At 41.3% G+C, this 22,015-nt stretch overlaps 1 protein-coding gene across 1 annotated transcript in view; it reads left to right on the forward strand.

Moving 5' to 3' along the window:
- pgap1 (post-GPI attachment to proteins inositol deacylase 1) overlaps window positions 1–22,015 on the forward strand; it is a 189,298-nt gene that overhangs the window by 68,420 nt on the left and 98,863 nt on the right. Inside the window, exons 17-18 of the mRNA XM_080198351.1 lie at window positions 3,418–3,484; window positions 11,359–11,467. Coding sequence (XP_080054477.1) covers window positions 3,418–3,484; window positions 11,359–11,467 — 176 coding nt within the window. The remainder of the gene's footprint in view (window positions 1–3,417; window positions 3,485–11,358; window positions 11,468–22,015) is intronic.

Raw genomic sequence — 22,015 nt, forward strand, 5'->3', positions numbered from 1 at the left:
TGAAACTGAGGATTTTTGATCGAAGCAAAGATGGTTAAAGTGGGCATAATAATGGTTGTGAAAATTATAATGGTAGATAGTGAAAAATTATTTCACTTTGTTCATAAATTTGTTAGGAAGTACTCTTAACTAAGAATTATCACAAAGAAGGAATATTTTCATGCAGATGACTTTTAGAATATAGAATTCTTTGCCTCGTGGTTATTTGGGCAGGAATTATAACACTGTTTGAAAAGGAAGAATATGAAATGTTATGGAGATGGGAAAATTAGATTTTAGTTTCCGTTGAAGAACAATCAAAGACCAAATGACTCAAGGAACTCCTTTGCTGCGATTTGCAGGACTAAATATTTTTTGTTTTTCTGTATTTATCCACAGCACTGCATTATAATTCATCTGCAAAATCAGCATTGTTTTTGTTACTTTGAGTATCATGTTTTTGTATTTTAAGAATGACACTGATAACTTGCCTGATATCATAAATATTTTGATTTACAAAAGCAACATGCATTTATACAGTGCCTTCACTTTGTAAAACATCAAACCTGGAGCACAAGGTCTGATGATGATAAGTTTGGTCAAAGACATGGGTTTTACGGAGAAAAAAGAGGAGAGGGGTGGAAAGGTTTAGCGAGAGAATTCTAGAGTTTGGCAGTATGGGCATAGTCCACGATGGTGGAGCAGTTAAAAATGGGGTGTGTGTAAGAGGCCAAAATTGGATAAATGTTGAGACCCTGGGACATTGGACAGTTGGAGGAGATTAAAGCAATAGAGAGGGCTGAGATCAGAGGAATTTTGAAAACATGGATGAGCTTATTTTAATTGAGGTGCTGAGTGCATGAATGGGAATGATGATCCTTCAAACCCTCCAACCTGTAATGTTAACTCTGTCTTCACAGATACTATCTAACATGCTGAATATTTTTGTTCTTATTTCAGATTTCCAACATCAGTCCTTTGTACAAATTTTATTTCACTTATCTTCATTGTGAAATTTTATTTTTATTGGGACTTTTAATTGTAACATTTCAGTTACTTATTCAGATTGTGGTTATTATCTTCCCTCTGCTCCAACTCTTTCAAATTACATAACATGCTGAGAGACTTAACACGAGACCATCTCCTGGGCCAGTGGTCTGCAACCATAATAACAAAGGGGCCATTAATTGTAAATGCAACTATGTTAAAAGTCACATTGCTGTCACTCAAGCAATAACAACAAAAGGCAGAAACTCATTTATAGATCTCTATGCAACAGCATTTTACTGACTCTCATAAACATTCATGTATTAATATCAATGAAAGAGGATATTTGATTATTAACTTTTTAAATTTTGACAAATTGCTAATTTGAATGAAGTTCCCTCACAATTGCAATGTTAATGCAAGTTTAAAACAAGACAAGCCATTTAATTAATATCAACTCCTCCCATAAAATAAAAAAAAAGCTCTTTAATGCAATTTCTGCTGTTAGATTTCTTTGGAGAATCATTTGATATTTGGACATTATGCTTTCATTTTCGTTTTCAAGCAAGTCTGTAAACTTACATCCTTCAGTTGACTTTTTAAGTTTTTTAATGAAATTAACACTTGGAAATACATGCTTACGTTGGAGCTGGATTTATATCTTCAATCTGCTGGTTGGTGATGTCAGTTGACATTCACTGTTCTGTCTCTGTCTTCACTGACAAAGGCATGTTTTTAATTGTTGAATTATTTTGATTTGTTTTTTAAATAATTGCAACTTTGATAAAGCATCCTGTTACATATTCATCATCTGTGAATGGCTATCCTCATTTCACAGTCTATTGAACTGCCACAAACCTAGCAGTACTTGAGCTACCTGATGATGCTACCCACTTCGTGAAGACGTTCCAAGATTTCTCTGCTTTGTTCTTCAGCTCCTCAATCATTTTCTTTTGGACTTCATCAGTGGGATAACTTTTGTCTAGAGCAGTGTGCCTTTTAGTGAAATGCCTCGCAAGATTTGATTTCTTGTTGTTGAACTTCTCTCATAAATGGGACAAAGAGGGAGGTCAGCAGAATTTGGGATGCATTAAAGTAAACCAGTCTATTTATCTTAAAATTCTCTACTTTCCTCTTCAGTTCTTCTTTACAGCCATTTACAAAGCAACCTCGAAACAAGAACCAGAATAAGCTTGTTCCTTCAATGATGTATCTGCCTGATGAAGGTGCTCACCAACAGAGCCTGAGCAACAAAGCCAGAGAGGGTGCAATATTATTGATTAAAGTGCCTGTACTCACCATGTACTCACTAGCAGAGCATCAAGACCACCTGGATACAATTGACTAATCATCATCCGACTGGTGTTAAGATGGCAGCGTGGGCTCATTGGGCCGAAGAGCCTGTTTCCCGGGCTGTTTTTGTTCTTTGTTCTACATCAACACAATCATGGTGCGCTTACCAGTAATACGAGTCAGTCCTGTTCCAATTCCAGCAACAAATCGGAGTGCACAAATTAAGATGATTTGCTTGAGCAGAGCAACCCCAGCCAGAGTAATGCAATGTTTTATTGCCAGCCTGCCCAGATGATTAGATGGTGGATAGTGTGGGTAGCGTTCAACAGACAATAATTTTCAGATGGCTGATAGTATTTCTAAATTGAGGGCGCACTGGGGGAATAATTCTCTGAAAACAAATTCCAATCAACATTTGAAACATACGTTGGCCAGGAGCAGCTCATTAGTTCCCAGGAAGCTGCATGTTGCTAACCCCTGTCCTAGGCTTCTACCCACAGAGCCCGCAGCATAGATATGGTAGTGTCAGCGGATTGATTCTCTTTTTCCCTTGTCCATGGAGCACTGTGTTTATCTGCTGCATGGCATGATATGGGTGAGAATTCATGATCTTCCAAGATCGGGATTCTTTTATTTTCTGGACTGCACTCATGCTCTGGTGTCAATAAAACTTATTTTGCAACTTAATACAAGGAAGATAGCCACTTTCTTTCAACATCAGTCCTAGTTACCATACTTATTATTTTGCAGCAAAGTTTGATTCCCGCACAAAATGACAAAAACATGAGGTGAGTCTGTTGAAATTGGAAAGGGAGCAAGATTGCCCAACAGAGCCACAGTTGATCAAGGTTTTCAGACAGCAGAGAATCATTGGATGTTTATTATTCACTGATGTTCATTCATAAATTCCATAAGCAAACATTCAATCTGAAGTGCCAACAACACTTTCTCTCTGGTAAAGATTTTACTATTAATGATTTGAGAAACGGATGATTAACAAATTATGGAGCCATTTAACACTTTCAGGTCTGAATAGTTATTACCATTTTTAAGATATAACTATTTTACCATGTAATTTGTTCAAATTGGTTGTAGGTTGATGAAGATATTTCATTTTGTAGATGTGTTGGTTACGTGAAGCTCTTTCTAATTTGACAGGGAAGGCAGAAGATGTGTACAGGTTTCATGTACCATGGTCGCATGAAGATTTTGTTGTAACAACAAGGCCAGTATTACTTTATAAACTGCTAGACTTAAGATTATTTTAAAGTTTAACTGCAACATTTTCATGCGTAACATTCAGAAAAGTCTGGTTTCTTTTTATTTCCCTCACCTTTTTGTTTCTCTGATTTTTGTATTATTTTTGTCCTTTCTCAAGGAGGCTTGGAGCCAGACAGACTCTGACCTTATTATGACTTTTAAAGAAATTATCTTGTTACCTCTGCCTGGGTACAAAATAGGGTATAGGAGTATGAGGGAAGGAAGGTTAGAAGAGGTGCTCAGATTGGAATAAGACACTGGAATAAAAGGGGCAGGAATTTCACATCCAGTTCAGGGGGATTGAGGCAAAAATGATTGCAAAGACCAGGGGTTAGTGTCTGCATTTTGTTCCACCTCTACCATAGATAGGGCTGGACTGTCTTGTCTTTTTTCCTTCATCCGTGGCTGGGCCAGCATTTATTGCTCATTTCTAATTGTCCTTGGAGGGCATTTGAGAGTCAACCACATTGCTGTAGCTCTGGAGTCAGACCAGGTAAGGATGGCAGATTTCCTTCCCTAAAGGACATTAGTGAACCAAATAGACAATCGACAATGGTTTCCTGGTCATCAGTAGATTCTTAATTCTGGATATATTTTATTGAATTCAAATTCCACCATCTGCCATGGCAAGGTTTAACCCCAGACCTCAGAATATTAGCTGAGTTTCTGGACTAATAGTCTAGCAATAATACCATTGGGCCATCGCCTTCCCGTCTATAGCTTCACTTGCTCTGAAACTTTAGCCAAGTGCGGTGGTGTTCCCAAGGTTGAGTAGAACATGTACAATTGAGAGAGAGAGAGAATCTGGAGGCCTAAGCTGGAAGGGAATAGGGAAGGTGAAGCCCTTGGTAGGACTGTGAAGGAGCAATGAATCCCATGGCTGTTAAAACGAGTTTTGGAGGGATTGTAGGTAGTGAGGAGATAGAATGCTTGGCTGGAGGTATCAGAATTAGTGTCAGGTAACAACATGAATCTGAATACGTTAGCAATCTTAAACTCAAGACAAACTAATCATTGGTGAGATTTAGTTTACATTAATGAATAATTTTTCTAAAGATGTATAGCTAATCAATACTAGATTATTTTTTGGCATACATTAACATATAACATTTCAAGTACATTATAAAATCCTAACTACATATTCAAAACCCTTTCAAGTCTTGAAAATAAATTTGTCTTGTAGGATATAAAACTAAACTTTAAACTTTCTGCTGGCAATATCATTTTTTTGTGTTAGGTTTTAAGATATAAAAGCAATTTGTATGTAACACTGCAATTGCATTTGATCACTTTCCTAATTATTACCACTATTCAGTACAGTGGAGCAAAAGCATGCAATTTGTGTATGATTTCCTGTTGCTGACCTTCAATCCATTTTGGTTTGATTTTATAGGGAGTATTACAGAATGAAGGAGTGTAAAGCACTTTATATGGTGCATCTATGGATTTTTTTGTCAACTAAAAGTGTGGAGAGGTGTTGTTTTGAGTTAATGATGATGACTCATGCAGCTAGAATTTGGCATTTGTTGACCTTAACCTGTAAATTGGGAAGTATGGGCAGATCATTTGGACCTAATTGGGACTGAAAGTGTGGGAAGTAGAAACTTGTTAGTCTGCCAACAATCCCTTGACTTTTGCTTATGTTTCAGCATGAGAGGATATGGCGAAACCATTTTTGGCTGAAATGCTTTGCTAAGATTTTTTAATTGAAATACACTTCACTGGATTGGTTATGTTGTTCAGCTAAGTGCAAGTATTGATATTCGTCTGCAGCATGTTTGAAACAATGTTGTCCTGTAGAACTTTGCTCACCAAACAAATGCACAAACTTCTAATTTTTTACTTTTAAACCCTTGGTAATCTAAATTGATAACACTCAAAGCCAGAGCCAGGAAAACAGTTTCAAAAAGATTTTTGCAAATGAACAGTTCCTCAAAACAGACCTATATATACTCTTAAAGTGTGGTGACAATCAGTTATTTGAAATGTTCTGTTACTGCCATCAAACTCCAGTTGTAAATTGTTTGTATTTTGTCAGAATTGATGCATTATAAGATTCAGAGAGGATAAATTCCACAAATCTCTATGTATTGGTTTGAGTAATTTGACCCTTACCTTGCTTATGCTTAGTCATCTGCCATTTCTGCACACCATATTGGATATTTAGTCCACCTTTGGCTCATGGCCAACTTAAAGTAATTTCTCCTGTATATGCCAGCAGCCCCTATTATTTCAATCGTTCGTTTTAACAGATTTAATAAGATAAACGCTGAACACATCTGAATATTGCTGCATGCTGCACCCATAGAATCCCTACAGTGCAGAAGAGGTCATTTCGCCCATTGAGTTTGCACCGACTCTCTGACGGAGTATCTTACTTCGGCCTTCTCACCACCTAGCCCTGTCACCCCACACATTTATCATGGTTAATCCATCTAACCTTTGCACCTTCAGACTCACTTCAACTGTTTTGAGGAAAAACACCAATTACCATCTAAACGATAAAGCAAATCAGGTAGAATTAAGGATTTTCTTGTGAGGGATCCTCTTGGGATGAGTGATCACAATATGGTTAAATTTCTGATGCAGATGGAGGGTGAGAAAGTAGGGTCCCAAACCAGTGTCCTCTGCTCGAACAGAGAGGAGTACGATAGGATGAAGGTGGAATTGGCAAATGTAGACTGGGAGCGCAGACTGGTTGGTAGGAGAGCAGAGGAACAGTGGAGGATTTTTAAGGAGTTTTTTTTCAGTACTCAGCAAAAATATATTCCGGTGATTAAAGGAGGACTGTAAGAAAAGGGATAACCAGCTGTGGATAACAAAGGAAATAAAGGAGAGTATTAAATTAAAAACTGATGTGTCCTAAATGGCCAAAAATAGAGGGGAATTAGAAGATTGGGAAAGCTTTAAAAAACAATAAAGAACGACTAAGAAAGCGATAAAGGAAAGATAGATTATGAAACTAAACTAGCTCAAAATATAAAAAATGATAGTAAAAGTTTTCACAAATATATGAAAAGGAAGACTGTGGCTAAAGTGAATGTTGGACCCTTGGAGGACAAGACGGGGGATTTAATAATGGGAAACGAGGAAATGGCTGAGACTTTAAATAAGTTTTTTTGTGTCGGTCTTCACAGTGGAGGCCACAAATAGCTTACCGAATATTAATGATTGAGGGTAGGTAGGAGGTGAGGTCCTTAATACAATTATTGTTTCTAAAGAGGTAGTGGTTGGCAGACTAATGGGACTGAAAGTAGACAAGTCCCCGGGCCCGAATGGAATGCATCCCAGTATACTGAAAGAAATGGCAGAAGTAATAGCAGATGCGTTAGTAGTTATTTATCAAAATTCGCTGGACTCTGGGGAAGTACCGGCTGATTGGAAAATAGCTAGTATTACGTCGCTGTTTAAAAAAGGAAATAGACAAAAGGCGGGTGACTACAGGCCGGTTAGCTTAATGTCCGTAGTTGGGAAAATGTTGGAATCTATCATTAAAAAAGAAATAGCAGGACACCTGGAAAGGAAAGGTTCGATCAAGCAGACGCAGCATGGATCCATGAAGAGGAAGTCGTGTTTGACGAATTTACTGGATTTTTATGAAGATCTGACTAGTGCGGTTGACAGGGGAACCGGTGGATGTGGTGTTTTTAGATTTCCAGAAGGCATTTGATAAGGTGCCTCACAAACGGGTGCTGCAGAAGATTACGGTACACAGAGTTGGGGGTAAAGTGTTAGTGTAGATTGAGGATTGGCTATCTAACAGGAAGCAGAGAGTTGGAATAAATAGGTGCTTCTCTGGTTGGCAGTTGGTGACTAGTGGCGTGCTGCAGGGATCGGTGCTGGGGCCTGAACTGTTTACCATATACATGGACGATCTGGAGGAGGGGACTGAGTGGAGGGTAACACAGTTTGCTGATGACACGAAGATGAGTGGGAAAGCGAATTGCGTGGAGGATGGTGAAAGTCTGCAGAGAGATTTGGATAGGCTGAGTGAAAGGGCGAGGATCTGGCAGACGGAGTATAACATTGGCAAATGTGAGGTTATCCACTTTGGAAGAAATAATAGTAAAATGGAATATTATTTAATTGGTGAAAAACTACAACATGCTACTGTGGGTCCTTGTGCATGAATCACAAAAACTCAGTCTGCAAGTGCAGCAAGTGACCAAGAAGGTGAATGGAATGTTGGCCTTTATCGCGAGGGGGATAGAATATAAAAGCAGGGAGGTCTTGCTGCAACTGTACAGGGCACTGGTGAGGCCGCAACTGGAGTAGTGTGTGCAATTTTGGTCCCCTTATTTGCGAAAGGATATATTAGCCTTGGAGGGAGTACAGTGAAGGTTCACCAGGTTGATACCGGAGATGAGGATGTTGCCTGGATTGGGAGGCATGCCTTAGGTTGAGGGAGCTAGGTCTCTTCTCCATGAAGAGACGAAGATTGAGAGGCGACCTGATAGAGGTTTATAAAATGTTGAGAGGTATAGATAGGGTGGATTCTCGGAGGCTATTTCCCAGGGCTGAAATGGTCGCTACAAAAGGACACAGGTTTAAGGTGCTGGGGAGCAGGTACAGAGGAGATGTCAGGGTAAGGTTTTCACTCAGAGGGTGGTGAGAGCATGGAGTCGGCTGCCATCAGTGGTGGCAGAGGCAAACTCGCTGGGGTGTTTTAAGAGACTTCTGGATGAGTACATGGAACTGAGAGTTATAGATAGGGCTGGTAGGTATGGATAGGATCGCCGCAACTTGTGGGCTGAAGGTCCTGTTTGTGCTGTAGTGTTCTGTGTTATGAGGGGGTTAGTTTATGAGGAGAGATTGAGTAGATTGGGCCTGTACTCATTGGAGTTTAGAAGGCTGAGGGGTGATCTTATAGAGAAATATAAGATAATGAAGGGGCTAGATAGGGTAGAGGTAGATATATTCTTTTCACTTAGAAAGGAAACCAGAACTAGAGGGCACAGCCTCAAAATAAGGGGGGGTCCATTTAGAACAGAGTTGAGGAGGAACTTCTTCTCTGAGGGTAGTGAATCTCTGGAATTCTCTGCCCATTGAAGTGGTGGAGGCTACCTTGTTGAATATGTTTAAGTCAGAGGTAGATTTCTGATCGATAAGGGAATTAAAGGTTATGGGGAGCAGGCAGGTAAGTGGAACTGATCCACTTCAGATCAGCCATGATCTTATTGAATGGCGGGGCAGGCTCGAGAGGCTAGATGGCCTACTCCTGCTCCTATTTCTTATGTTCTTAAGTTCTTACGTTAGCATCCCCTGCCTCAATAGGTTCCCAAGAGAATCTCTGGGGTAGTTCGGGGTCACTAATCTTCCAAAGGCTGGGCCTGCTTTCACAGCACTTCACAAATTGTCATCTAGGGGTATCCAGAAAGAATAGGAACAGAAAAGACGGCAGACTATTTTTCTTGTTTCATTGAGCGGCACGGTAGCACAGTGGTTAGCACTGCTGCCTCACAGCACCAGGTACCCGGGTTCAATTCCTGTCTTGCGTCATTGTCTGTGTGGAGTTTGCACGTTCTCCCCGTGTCTGCTTGGATTTCCTCCAGGCGCTCCCACAGTCTGAAAAGCATGTTGGTTAGGTGGATTGGCTATGCCAAATCTTCCTCGGTGTCCATGAACAGGCACCGGAGTGTGGCAACCAGGGGATTTTCACAGTAACTTCATTGCATTGTTAATGTGAGCCCACTTGTGATTAATAAATTTAAAAAATTTGGAAAAGGCAATGGTCCTTCAGCTTCCAGGTCACTCAACCTGACAGCTGAGCTACATTCTGAAAAACAGTCATGGTGCAAACAATGTGTCTCCTGTGTAACAACAATTTGGCAGATTCTTCCTTGCTCTTCTTGACTTTTTGGAAAAACCCATCTAGTTCACTAATGCCCTTTAGGGAAGGAAATCTGCTGTCCTCATCTGGTCTGGTATATATGTGACTCCAGAGCTACAGCAATGTGGTTGACTTTCAGCTGCCTTCAGGAAACTAGAGGTGGGCAATAAATGCTGCCAGCCATGCCCTATGAATGAATAAATAAAAAACTTGATTCCAGCTGCTTAGGCATTTCATATGCCTACTACTTCTTGACCAGGGCCTCAATATCCCAAGTCATCCAGAGTTCCCTATTTTTACCAGCTTTGCTCTTCACTCCAAAAGAAATGTGCCTATCCTGTTAACATACTTCTGAAAGCCTCCCACTTATTAGCCATCTCTTTGCCTGCCAGCAGACTTCCCTAATCAACTTTTGAAAGTTTGTTTAATACCATCAAAATTGGCTTTGCCCCAATTTAAAATTTTAACTTTTGGTCAGACCTATCATTCTCCATGGCTATCTTAAAACAAATGGAAGTATGGTCATTGGTCGCAAAGTGATCCTTCACAACACTTCTATCACCTACTCTTCCTTATTTCCCAGGAGGAGGTCAGGTTTTGCCCCCTCTAGTCGAGCCATCCAGATAATGAATGAGAAGTTCCTCCTGAATACACTCAGCAAAATTCTCTCCATCCAAGCCCCTGATACTATGGCATTGCTTCTTGAATGCCATAGTAATGCTTCATCATTTTTAAAGAATTTTTATATTTCAGATGAAAGATGATCAAACTGAAACTGTGGGTAGATTTTCCTGTTGGATCACAAACCTAATTTGAGCATCAGTTGCAGGTCTAAAACCTGCAAATGGCTGTGTGAGATGTCCCTTGTGATCTTACCACATTCAGCCAACTGGGAAGCTTTCTCCAGGACCTAAATCAATTAAGAACTGGGCGGGCCATTGAATTGGGTCAGAGAGCCTGCTGTGATTGCCAAATAGAGGTCCTCTCTATCACATTGAAAAAAGTGAAGAATCTCTTCTGGGCCACAGCTATGAGGCCATTGCTGTGAAGGAATTTATGGAGATGCAATATCAATGGCTCCTTCCCAGCCTAAAGTCTGACAACACCAGGTTTTAGTCCAACCAATTTATTTGATAGTAAACTCACAAGCTTTCGAGGGGACTCCCTCTTCGAAGAGGGAGTCCCCTCGGAAGCTTGTGCGTTTACTATCAAATAAATCGGTTGGACTAAAACCTGGTGTTGTCAGACTTTTTACTGTGTTTACCCCAGTCCAACGCCGGCACATCCACATCCTTCCCAGCCTGCCATTGGAAGGCTGCCTCTATTTCAGTTCCACGCTCTGTTTGTTGTTGCTGGTCTGACTATTGCCAGGAAGATCCCAGCATTATCAGCATCGCCTATCTAATTAGTTTAATAATGGGCCTATTGGCTACTTACTGATGTTGGGCTGGTAATTCTGCCAAGCTCACCACTCCACTGACAAGATTGCTCGCACGGTAAGAAGTCTCAGAACACTAGGTTAAAGACCAACAGTTTTATTTGGTAGCACAAGTCACAAGTTTTTGGAGCGCTGCTCCTTCATCAGCCTTCCCAATGTGCTCTCTCTTGATTTCACTCCAGGTTCTGTCTCCTAACTCACCTCCATAGATGCTTAGCTGCTGCAAGACCTGCTGAATGTTTCCAGCATTTTCTGTTTATTTTTCAGATTTCTATTATACAGAGTATTTTACTTTTTTTAAATGATTAATTTTCCTCATCATATTCCAATCCTATTTGAAGGAACTTGCAGAGATTCAAACTTCCTGTGTAGGAAGCTCTAATATTTACTAGGTTGGCTCCAGTGATTTGAAAATTCATAAATGGGAATGCTATCTGATGGGCCGAAGAGACTTAAAGCTCCTCTAAACTGATCTGTTGTTGATTCTTACCAATGGATAAAATTAGTATAGAATTTGTTATTGGCAAGTGATTTTTCTGTATTGATTCTAATATAACTGTTTTAATTTCAGTGTACCATCTTCCACTGTGATCTTTGCCAAACTTCACAGAGCAAGACCTGAGAATGATAGCTCTGTACCAGAGTTGCAACTTCACACTGCGAGAAGTTGCCGATATGAGGTAGACAACAGGCTACTTTTGGTCTTGTAATTTTACCCTTTTGTGAAGCAATTTAATCCATTTAAGATTGTAGTTTGGACAAGTTGGATCATTATAATAATGTTGGGGGTCTGTCGTATGCTGGAAAACAGATATTTTGCATTCATCTTCACCAGCCATGGGAGATATGAGTAACATCCCAGAAGCAACTATAAACCAGGAAATGGATGGGAGGGAGAAACTCAGGAAAACTTTGGTCACTGGAGAAGTGGAAGTTTTGGAGCTGTGGGTGGGCAAGAGTGTCGATCTTGACGGACTTCATCCTAGCATCTTAAAAGATTCTTGTGAAATATTTGAATTGTTTCTAATTTTCCAAAACTCCCTAGATTCAGGGAATGTCCTATTAGATTGGAAGATAATTAAAATGGAGATGAGATCAAATCTTTTTCTGAGTTAAGAATCTTTGGAACTCTCTTCCTGAAAAATTGTTGGAAACAAGAGATTTTGAATGTTTTTCAATCAGAGGTGGATAGATTCTTTTGGTAAACAAAGAGGTGATAGGTTATCAGGGTAGGCTGGATGCAGATTTGAAGTTACTGTCAGATAAGCCATGATCTTATTAAAGGTGGGACAGGGTCAGGGGGCTGAGCTTTACTACTCGCCCATTGCTCCTTATTTGTATGTATGTTTGTCGGCAAAGGAGCATTGCCACAACCTTACAGATGGCAAAGAATCTACTAAGGAAAGCAAGAGCAGCCTGAAGTGATTGAGGAAGAGAGCCTGATACTGATTTTGAAGGTTGTTAAATAAGCTCTTACACAGGGATAAAGGGATGTCAGGAGCGGGTAGAAAAATTGAGTTCACACCCAAGGTCAAGACTTGTAGTTCATGGGCCCTTAGAGAAGTCATGAGCCATAGTCTGGATGTGGAAGCTTTTTGAAATGTAACTTAAAAGGTTGTTAACCATTAACCTCTACCCACCACCAATGCTCCCCATAATTTCCATGCCTACCTTGCTCCTTCATCCCAACCCATAACACTTCCGAGGCTATTCACAACATTTACCATTTACAGAATCATTGAACCCTATAGTAATTATGACATTGGTAGAAAAGCTTATAAAAATGTCATTCACAACTTTGTTAAAAAATGCACTTACTACAACACGATAAAAATAATCAATCAGACCTTTAAAGTATCAATAGCAGAAACTATAATCCACGTCTTTATAATTTGTAAATAAATATTGAATCATTGAGAAAATAGAGCTAAGAGTAAAAATCTGTCAAACAAGTAATGTTTTCCCTACTGTGCACCAATTTCAACAAACTATTGGCGAAGCCTTCTAATGCATGCACGTTATCCCAACTACAGTATACACCCCCCCCCGGTCTCACTGGGATGAAAATTCCCCTTTCTCTCAAAGCAGGTGCACTGAACTGGGAAATTTCCAGACACTTGCTACCTCCTTCTCACATAGAAATCAGCCCATTAGATCTATAAGCTCTGAAATGTTCAAGTTAGCTGATTGTTTAGTCAACATTTTGTTGCCTGTCCTAAATTCTGAGATACAAACTGCACTAATTCCACAAATTTATGAACATACGAACAAGGAGCAGGAGTAGACAATTTGGCTCCTCAAGCCTGCTCTGCCATTTAGTAAGATCTTGGCTGATGTGATAGTAACCTCAAATATGCATCCTGTCTATCCCTGATAATCTATCAACCTGTTGTTTACCAAGAATCTATCCACACCTGCCTTAAAGATATTCAAAGACTCTGTTTCCAATGTCTTTTCAGGAAGAGAGTTCAAAAGACCTCCTTGAGAGAAAAAAAATTCTCATCTCCATTTTAAATGGGTGACCCCTTATTTTTAAACAGTTCTCAATTCTCCCACAAGAGGAAACAACATCTCTACATTAACTCTGTCAAGACCTCTGAGGATCTTCTATGTGTCAATCAAGTAATCTCTTAGTCTTCCAAATTCTAGCAGGTACAAGCCGAGCCTGTCCAAATTTTCCTCAAAAGACAACCCAACCATTCCCTGTATTAGTCTGGTAAAGCTTCTTTGTGTTGCTTCCAGCACATTTACATCCTTCCTAAATAAGGTGACCAATACTGTACACTACTCCAGATGTGGTCTCAATAATGCTTTGCATAATTAAAGCATGTCCTCCCGTACTTCGCATTCAATTCCCCTTGCAATAAATTATAACATTCTATTAGCTTTCCTAATTACTTGCTGTATCTGCATATGAGTCTTTTCAGATTTGTGCTGTAAAACACCCAGATCCCCCTGCGTCTCAGAACTCTGCAATCTCTCACCACCATTTACGTAATATGCTTCACTTTCTTCCTGCCAAAATGGACAATTTCACATTTCCCCAAATTATATTCCATTTGCCAGATCTTTGCCACTCGCTTAACCTGCTAGAACATTTTGTAGCCTCCTTATATTCTCTTCATAACTTTCCTACCTATTTTTGTTTCATCAGCAAATTTAGCAACCATTCCATCCATCCCTTCATCCAAGTCATTTGTATGAATTGTAAGCAAATGAGGTCCCAGCACAATCCCAGTAGCACACTATGTATTATCATAATATAATGAAAGCAGAGGTGAGCCATTTGGTCCAGCAAGTCTGTTAAATCTTGCTAACCTGAAAAAATACCTCATTATGCCTACTCATTTTTTCCTGTTAGCCGCCTTTTTCATGCCAACATGTTACCCCCATACCATGAACTTTTATTTTGCACTGTAATCTTTTGATGTGGTATTTTATCACATGCCTTCTGGAAATCTAAGTACAGTACATCCACTGGTTCTCCTTTATCCAGAGGACATGCTACTTCCTTAAAGAACTCCAGTAAGTTGGGTAAATATGATTCCCCTTTTATAAAACCTGATTACCTTGAATTTATCCAAGTATCTTGTATTAGCTTCTTTAGTAATAACTTGTAATATTTTTCCTACGATAGATGTTAAGCTATCAGAGTTGAAATGCCTAATACTAGGGCACATGCACTTAAGATGAAAGGTGGGATGTTCAAAGAAGATGTCAGGACAAGTTCTTTTACACAGTGGTAGATAAGAACATAAGAAATAGGAGCAGGAGTAGGCCATCTAGCCCTTCGAGCCTGCCCTGCCATTCAGTAAGATCATGGCTGATCTGAAGTGGATCAGTTCCACTTTCCCGCTTTCTCCCCATAACCTTTAATTCCCTTGTCTGTCAAAAATCTATCTACCCGTGACTTAAATATATTTAGCGAGGTAGCCTCCACCACTTCAACGGGGAGAGAATTCCAGAGATTCAGCACCCTTTGAGTGAAGAAGTTCCTCTTCAACTCTGATCTTAACTGCTCCCCACCCCCCCCATCTTGAGGCTGTGCCCTCTAGTCCTGCTATCCTTTCTATGCAGGAAGAATCTCTCTACCTCTAGCCTATCCATCCCCTTCATTATCTTATACGTCTCAATAAGATCCCCCCTCAGCCTTCTAAACTCCAATGAGTACAGACCCAGTCTATTTAGTCTCTCTTCATAGTCCAACCCCCTCATCTCCGGTATCAGCCTAGTGAACCTCCTCTGCACTCCCTCCAAGGCCAGAATATCCTTCCGCAAGTACGGCGACCAAAACTGTCCACAGTACTCCAGCTGCAGCCTCACCAGTACCGTGTATGGTTGCAGCAAGACCTCCCTACTTTTATATTCTATCCCCCTCGCTATAAAGGCCAACATTCCATTCGCCGCCTTGACCACCTGCAGACTGGGTTTTTGCAACTCATGCACAAGGACCCCCAGGTCCCTCTGCACTGTAGCATGCTGCAGCTTTTCGCCTTTTAAATAATAATCCCTCCTCCTATTATTTCTACCAAAGTGGATAACCTCACATTTGCTAACATTATACTCCATCTGCCAGGTCCTCGCCCACTCGCTCAGCCTATCCAGATCTCTCTGCAGACTTTCCACATCTTCCATGCAATTTGCTTTTCCACTCATCTTCGTGTCATCAGCAAATTTTGACACCCTACACTCAGCCCCCTCCTTCAGATCATCTCTATAAATGGTAAATAGTTGAGGCCCCAGCACCGATCCCTGCGGCACTCCACTAGTCACCAGCCGCCAACCAGAATAGCACCCATTGACACCAACTCTCTGCTTCCTATTAGACAGCCAATCCTCTATCCACGCTAACACCTTACCCCCCAACTCCATGCACCCTAACCTTCTGTAACAATGCACTGACGGGGTGGTGGTGCAGGCAGATACAATAGGAGCATTTAAGGGGCTTTTAGATAAGCACATGAATATGCAAGGAATAGCGGAATATGAACCAAGGGTAGGCAGAAAGGATTAGTTTCATACGGCATCATGTTCAGTATAACATCGTGGACTGCAGGGCATGTTCCTGTGCTGTGCTGTTCTACTAAGCTAACTGACCTGCAGTTTTCCACTTTGTCTCCTTCCCTTTTTGAATAATGGGTTATATTTGCTATCTTCCAATGTAAAAGGATCTTCCTCGAATCTAGGGAGCTTTGGAAAATTGACACCAATACCTCAACTATTTCTCCAGTTACTTTTTTAAAACCCGAGGAAGAAGTCCATCAGGACCCTGATATTTGTCAGTCCACAACTCAATACCATTTCCCTGGCGATTTGTAATTTTCCTGATATACTCCCTTCCATTTTTTGATTTATAGCTGTTTCTGGACAGTCTGGCATGAATGCTTTCTGTAACCTTCAGTTATTATAGGGCCCTGGCAGGAGCATCTGATGTCTTATCATCCGGAGAGATGGCACCATCACCAGTCCAAATTTCTGCTGTTGCAATCATCTGATATGGACACTAATCTCTTTCATAATAGATCTAATGATGTGTTAAAAGTCTTGCCTCATAGTTGTCCCTGAAACATGGGTGTTTCTGAAGCTTATAGAAGAAGCCAAGGGTTCTGTTTTCTGGACTTCATCCCAGCTGTTTTGTTAGGCCATCTAGCTCTCATCCTTCACATTCCTACACACCACCCAGCTACACAGTATGCCCCATACTGGTGAGTGCAGCCCCAGATATTCTGGACATCAATTTAAGCGCAATGTCCATATCCCTAGAACCATGTTGTGTGTCTTCTTGATGTACTCCTGCTAGTGCTCTGTATGAGTCCCACAGGATGTGCTTAAGCTGTAACTTTGAAGGGATAAAAAGGTGAATTATGATGTATGAAGGCTCATTGGGGGCTATATTGGTTTTCTCGAGCAGAATTGACTTTCAGTAGAATGAGAGAGATGGTAAGATACTTAAGTGTAGATTTCGCTACCTGATAATGGACGAGAGAATTGAATGAGAAGTAAATACAGCAGATTATTTCACTGAACTCGGAGTTGGTATGAATCCACCACCTATACAATATGTAGCATCTCCGACAGCTTTTCCAACATACTGTGCTTAATCATGGCTGACTCTTGAAGTTTGTACTGTCTTTAAAAAAAAACTAGCATTGGACATTGTGAAATAAGCAAATAGATCAGGTAATTGAGATGATCTGAATGAGATTTTAAAATAAATTTATTAGAAAGTTAAGGCAAAGATTCATCTAAAGGAGAAGCCAGAACAAGAGGACTTGGTCACAAAATTGAAACTAAGTGTATCTTGGAAAAATAATGACCATACTAATGGTTTTGAAAGTGTGTTTGAATATGAAAGGCATTGGAGTCTGGAAAAAGCAGGAGACTGTTGAAGGAGTTGATAAAGGTAGAGTTAACATGCTTACAGAATAGGTAAGCAGGATTGATAGAAGAAATAACAGTTCCTATTTTTTGTGAGGTTGAAGAATTTAGGAAAAGTCAGGAGATCCATGATAATGGCTCTAAGACTGCAGTGTCAAAACCTGTCAGTGGGTTTGAAGGCAAATAGTTCTGCTCATTTGAAATGAAAACAGAAATTTCTTAATACAGTGGATAGACAGCATCTGAAAGAGAAAATACAGGATAAGGATTTGACTGAACTTGTTATTTTAAGCTTATTGATTAATGTCCATATGTACTCCTACATTACTCATTGCTTTTGACATTGTTTTTAAAGTTGTCACTTCATTATTAAGTTTCTGGGAACTGTGGTGTTTAAACCCCATACTAGTAACAGCATGGTAAATGGTGGTTATTCCAGCACATGCTTCTTTGTGTAGACAAAGTTGTGGCAGGCCCCGAGGTAGGGTCATTGCGTTGGGCCCCAAGGCAGGGTCAGTGGAAGAGAAGATGTGCCTAAACTACAAGGAGTGACAATTGCCACAACTTCCCTTTCCATTTCCTGACCTGGTCTACATGATGTGGTGGGTGGGTGGGTGGATGGATGTCAAAATAGCCAGCACGCCTGCCAATTTAAAATGCATAATAAAAGACAAGTCAGCTTGTAACTGAGCTGTTTGACCTGTAGTTCACTTAATTCTGTGTCTCCCCCATCTGTCTTCCAACAACCCCCTCCAGATCCCCTCCCCGAAAAGGCCTGATTTAACGGTCTCTGCATCCATCTTCTCCTCTGCGTGGAGATGTCTGTAGTTCCAGCAGTGCCCATGACTCTGTTCTGGCACTGCTTGGATTTCTGGAGCTGCAGCTAATTGCTTAGAATATCATGTTTTCGGGTCAACCAGAGAGTAGCCTATCCGAGATCAGGTAATGTGCAATGAGGCAGGTTTCATTAATGGCCTTAGGAGGCTCTGGGTGATCATAAATGATTAAATTTCACATTCAGTTTGAGGATGAAATGGATGGGTTTAAGACTAGTTTTGCAAACTTAAAGACAAATACAACGGTATGTAGACAGAATTACCAAAAGTGAATTGAGAAAATAGATTAAATGGTAGAATTGTAGAGAAGCAATGATGTACGTTTAAGGAAATATTCCATAACTGTCAGCAAAAATGTATTTAATTGAGAAAGTCCCTAGGAAAAGGATGTAATATCTATAACTAACAAAGGAAGTTAAAGATAGCATCAAACTGCAAGGAAAAGCATATCATGTTGCAGCATATTAGAGGGTGAGCCTGGATAAGTAATATTGGAAAACAAGGAAATAAACAGACATTTGAACAGTTGTCTTCAGTGTAGAAAACAGAGTACAAAAAATACTTGAAAACCAGGTGGTAAAATGGAGGGATGAATTTAAAATAAAGTCACGAGGGAAAAGGTAGTGGGGAAACTATTAAAAGTAAAGGTTGAGAAGTCTCTTGGGCAAGATGGAGTTCCTCCTTGAAAAGAAGTGGTAGCAGAGATGGTCGACATATTGGTTGTGACCTTTCAAGATTTTCTAGATTCCCAAGGATTTGAAAGTGGCTAATGTAACATTTCTAATCAAGAAAGGAGGGAAATGGGAAACAGGAAATGACAGTCCAGTTAGTCTCAGCTCAGTAATGGGGTAAATGATAGACTCCAGTATTAAGGCAGTAATAGGAGGACATTTAGAACATCATAATACAATCATACAGAATCAGCATGGTCTGGCAAAAGGGACGTTGTGCTTGACTAGTGTATTAGAATATTTTGCGGATGTAAAAAGCAACATGGATAAAGATGTTGGGGGGGGTGGGGGGATGCGATCTTACCACCCATTTACATCACACTCCCGCTGAAATGAAGACGGAGAATCTGGCTACAAGCCAAATCTCCATTCATTGCAACAGGATGGAAAAATCCTGCTGGTGTGGACAGTTGGGAAAATTTCAGCCTTGGTGTCCTTGGGTTTTCAGAAGGCATTTGACAAAGTGGCATATCAAATGTTCCTCAATAAAATAAGAGCACATGCTGTAGTGAGTAACAGATTAGTGCAGATAGAGGATTGGCCAGCTATTAGTAGGGTGAATATGCTCAAGGATGAGTTGAATATATTTTTGATCAGGAAGGAGGCCGAGTGTTGTGGGGTCAGAAAGGAAAGTGGAATTGAAGCCACAATCAGATTAGCCGTGTTATACCTACCCATGTAGGTAGGAGATTTTTGTGTTCCTTTTTATTGCTTATCTTTCAACTCTCAAATTCTCTTTGCCAGCTTTCTTTCCTTTTCATTTTCCCTCTTAACATATTGCATTTGCCTGATGGTCATAGAATACCTCCAGTGCAGAAGGAGGCCGTTTGGCCCATGAAGTCTGCACCGACCACAATCTCACCCAGGCCCTTTCCCGTAATCACACGTTTATCCTGCTAGTTCCCCTCATACTAGAATCAATTTAGCATGGTGAATCAACCTAACCCTCACATCTTTGGACTGTGGGAGGAAACCCACGCAGACACTGGGACAATGTGCGGACTCCACACAGACAGTGATCCGAGACCAGAATTGAAAACCTGGATCCCTGGTGCTAAGGCAACAGTGTTGCGCGTTGTGCCACCTGCTGCCCAAGTCCCGTTTTTCACTTGAACAATTAACCTGACTTGTGTCACACACCATCCTTCTAGGCCTGATTTTACCATTGGGTTGTGCCCATGTGTGGGCATGAAAACTTGGTAAAGTTGGGCGTGAGGTGAGGAGCACAATCCACATCTGGCTCCGTATCGGTTCCCCATTTACCAAGGCCCGAAAATGGCCGTGATCTGGATCATGCCCAAAATGGTGACAACGGTCATTTAAATGCATTTGCAAGTATTTTGATAGACATAATGGGCAGCATGCCCAACTTTACAGGCACTTTCCCCTTATCACCATATTCGCCACTCTGGAATGGACGTGAAACACATGCTCCATAAAAGTCTGATTCAGTGCTCCATCAGTGAAGGTTAATGAGGAGGTAAATGCCTAGCATCTGACGGCTCTCTGTTGCATACAAGGGTCCTTTCTTTGTGGCCATTTTGTTTCTCAGGTCAGTGGGGCTCTTGTGAGTGTGTAAGGTGGTAGGGGCTGTTGCTCTGCAGGGTGTCTGATTTGCAGCATGGACCCAGGTCTCAACACTGACCTTGGGTCTGCTGGATCCTGGTGTTCTCAGCATTCTTAAAGCTGAAGGATGTGCACAAAGCTCTTGCAAATTGCACTGCTGCAACCTCTGAACTTTTCAAGGAGCTGTGATTCTGGGGCACATATGGATGAGGAGTGGGCAGTATGGACAGTGACTGTTGCTGGGCTAGGTGCAAGCAGCGTTCCTTAGCCTCTACATGTGTTCCTCTCCATCTCCAACTCCCCAACCTTCAGAGTGACAAGATGGCTTTTGCGATGTAATTAATTGACTTTGCTGTTCTTTTGGTTGCTGCTGGAGCTGAGGGGGACACGACCATCAGAGGCAAGAGGTGGCCACCATTCACCCAGAGGGGTGGCACAGGAGTAGGAGGGAGCGGAGACTCTGGTAGTTCAGTGCCAGTGTTACTTGAACAGATGTCGGACACCATGTGCTGCCGCCAAAGGTGCCACCTCTGAAAAGGAATAGTGTGGCACCTGTGCCACCTGGCATCTTGGGGTGAGGTGGGCACTCACACTCGGTGCCTGTCAAATTGACAGGCGCTCTGAACTTTTATGCAACTGCCTCCTTTCAGACCCCTAATGGAGATGTGTGTGGCATTTCCCAGCCAACTTCTGCTCCTACTTGTGTGTTATACCTACCTGTGTGGGTAAGAGATTTTTGGGTTCCTTTTTATTGCTTAATTATGTTTCAACACTCAAATTCTCTCTTTGTCAGCTTTCTTTCCTTTTCATTCTTTGTGAATGGAAAATATTAAGATACTTAAAGATCTATCTAACTAGTGCAGCCCTTCACCTGTGCCATCTTAATGCAACTATAACTTTCTAACCTTACATGGCCTACCGCCATGTCTTGATGTCTCTCCAGAATGTACGTTGGCGGTGGAGGCGGCCAGCTGCCTACCTCACCCCGTTGCCTGTGATGTATCCTCTGGAGGCGCTGGACTTTGAGGACCCTGACCGGCTTCCGGGTGTCTGGATGTTTTCATGGCATCCACTTCATCCCACTGCCCCTGAGATGCCCTGGTGTCAGGAAGGGAGGGTTGTTGTTTGTCCATCATCATTGATGAGGACTTTGACACCATTAGTCATTTTGAGGCTGGTTGCGGTGTCTCCGAAGATGACTGATCAGGCCAATTCAGGCATGGAATGTCCTGGCACATATTGGACAGACTTGTGTAGACACTGTAGTTGTTGCGCTGGTGGTTCTGGACTTGCGCAGCTTGCACTTAAGTTGTGCTTCAGCAGTACACCTGGCTTTGTAAGCTTGACAGCCTTTGTGGATTAGGCAGCGCCAGGTAGGGTGGTTCTGAGCCAGCGTTTCCGAGGAGGTCGTGTTTATGTCAAGCGACTTCAGGGAGGCCTTGAGTATGTCTTTGAAACGTTTCTTCTGCCCTCCACGCGAGCGCCTTCCAGCAGAGGGTTCCCCAAAAAGGAGCTGCTTGGGTATGCGCTCGTCTGACATACGGATGTCATGACCTGTCCACCGGGTCTGCGCTCTCATCAGCAGTGTGTGGACTGATGGAAGACTTTAGAGAGAACATCAGTGTCTGGTACTTTGTCTTACTATCTGATGTGTAATATTCTGCAAAGACAAGTCATGTGGAAATAGTTGAGCTGCCTTGCATACCTTCGATACACA

This window comes from Carcharhinus amblyrhynchos, chromosome 11 (assembly GCF_965287045.1).
Source record: "Carcharhinus amblyrhynchos chromosome 11, sCarAmb.v2.hapA, whole genome shotgun sequence".
Taxonomy (NCBI): Eukaryota; Metazoa; Chordata; class Chondrichthyes; order Carcharhiniformes; family Carcharhinidae; genus Carcharhinus; species Carcharhinus amblyrhynchos.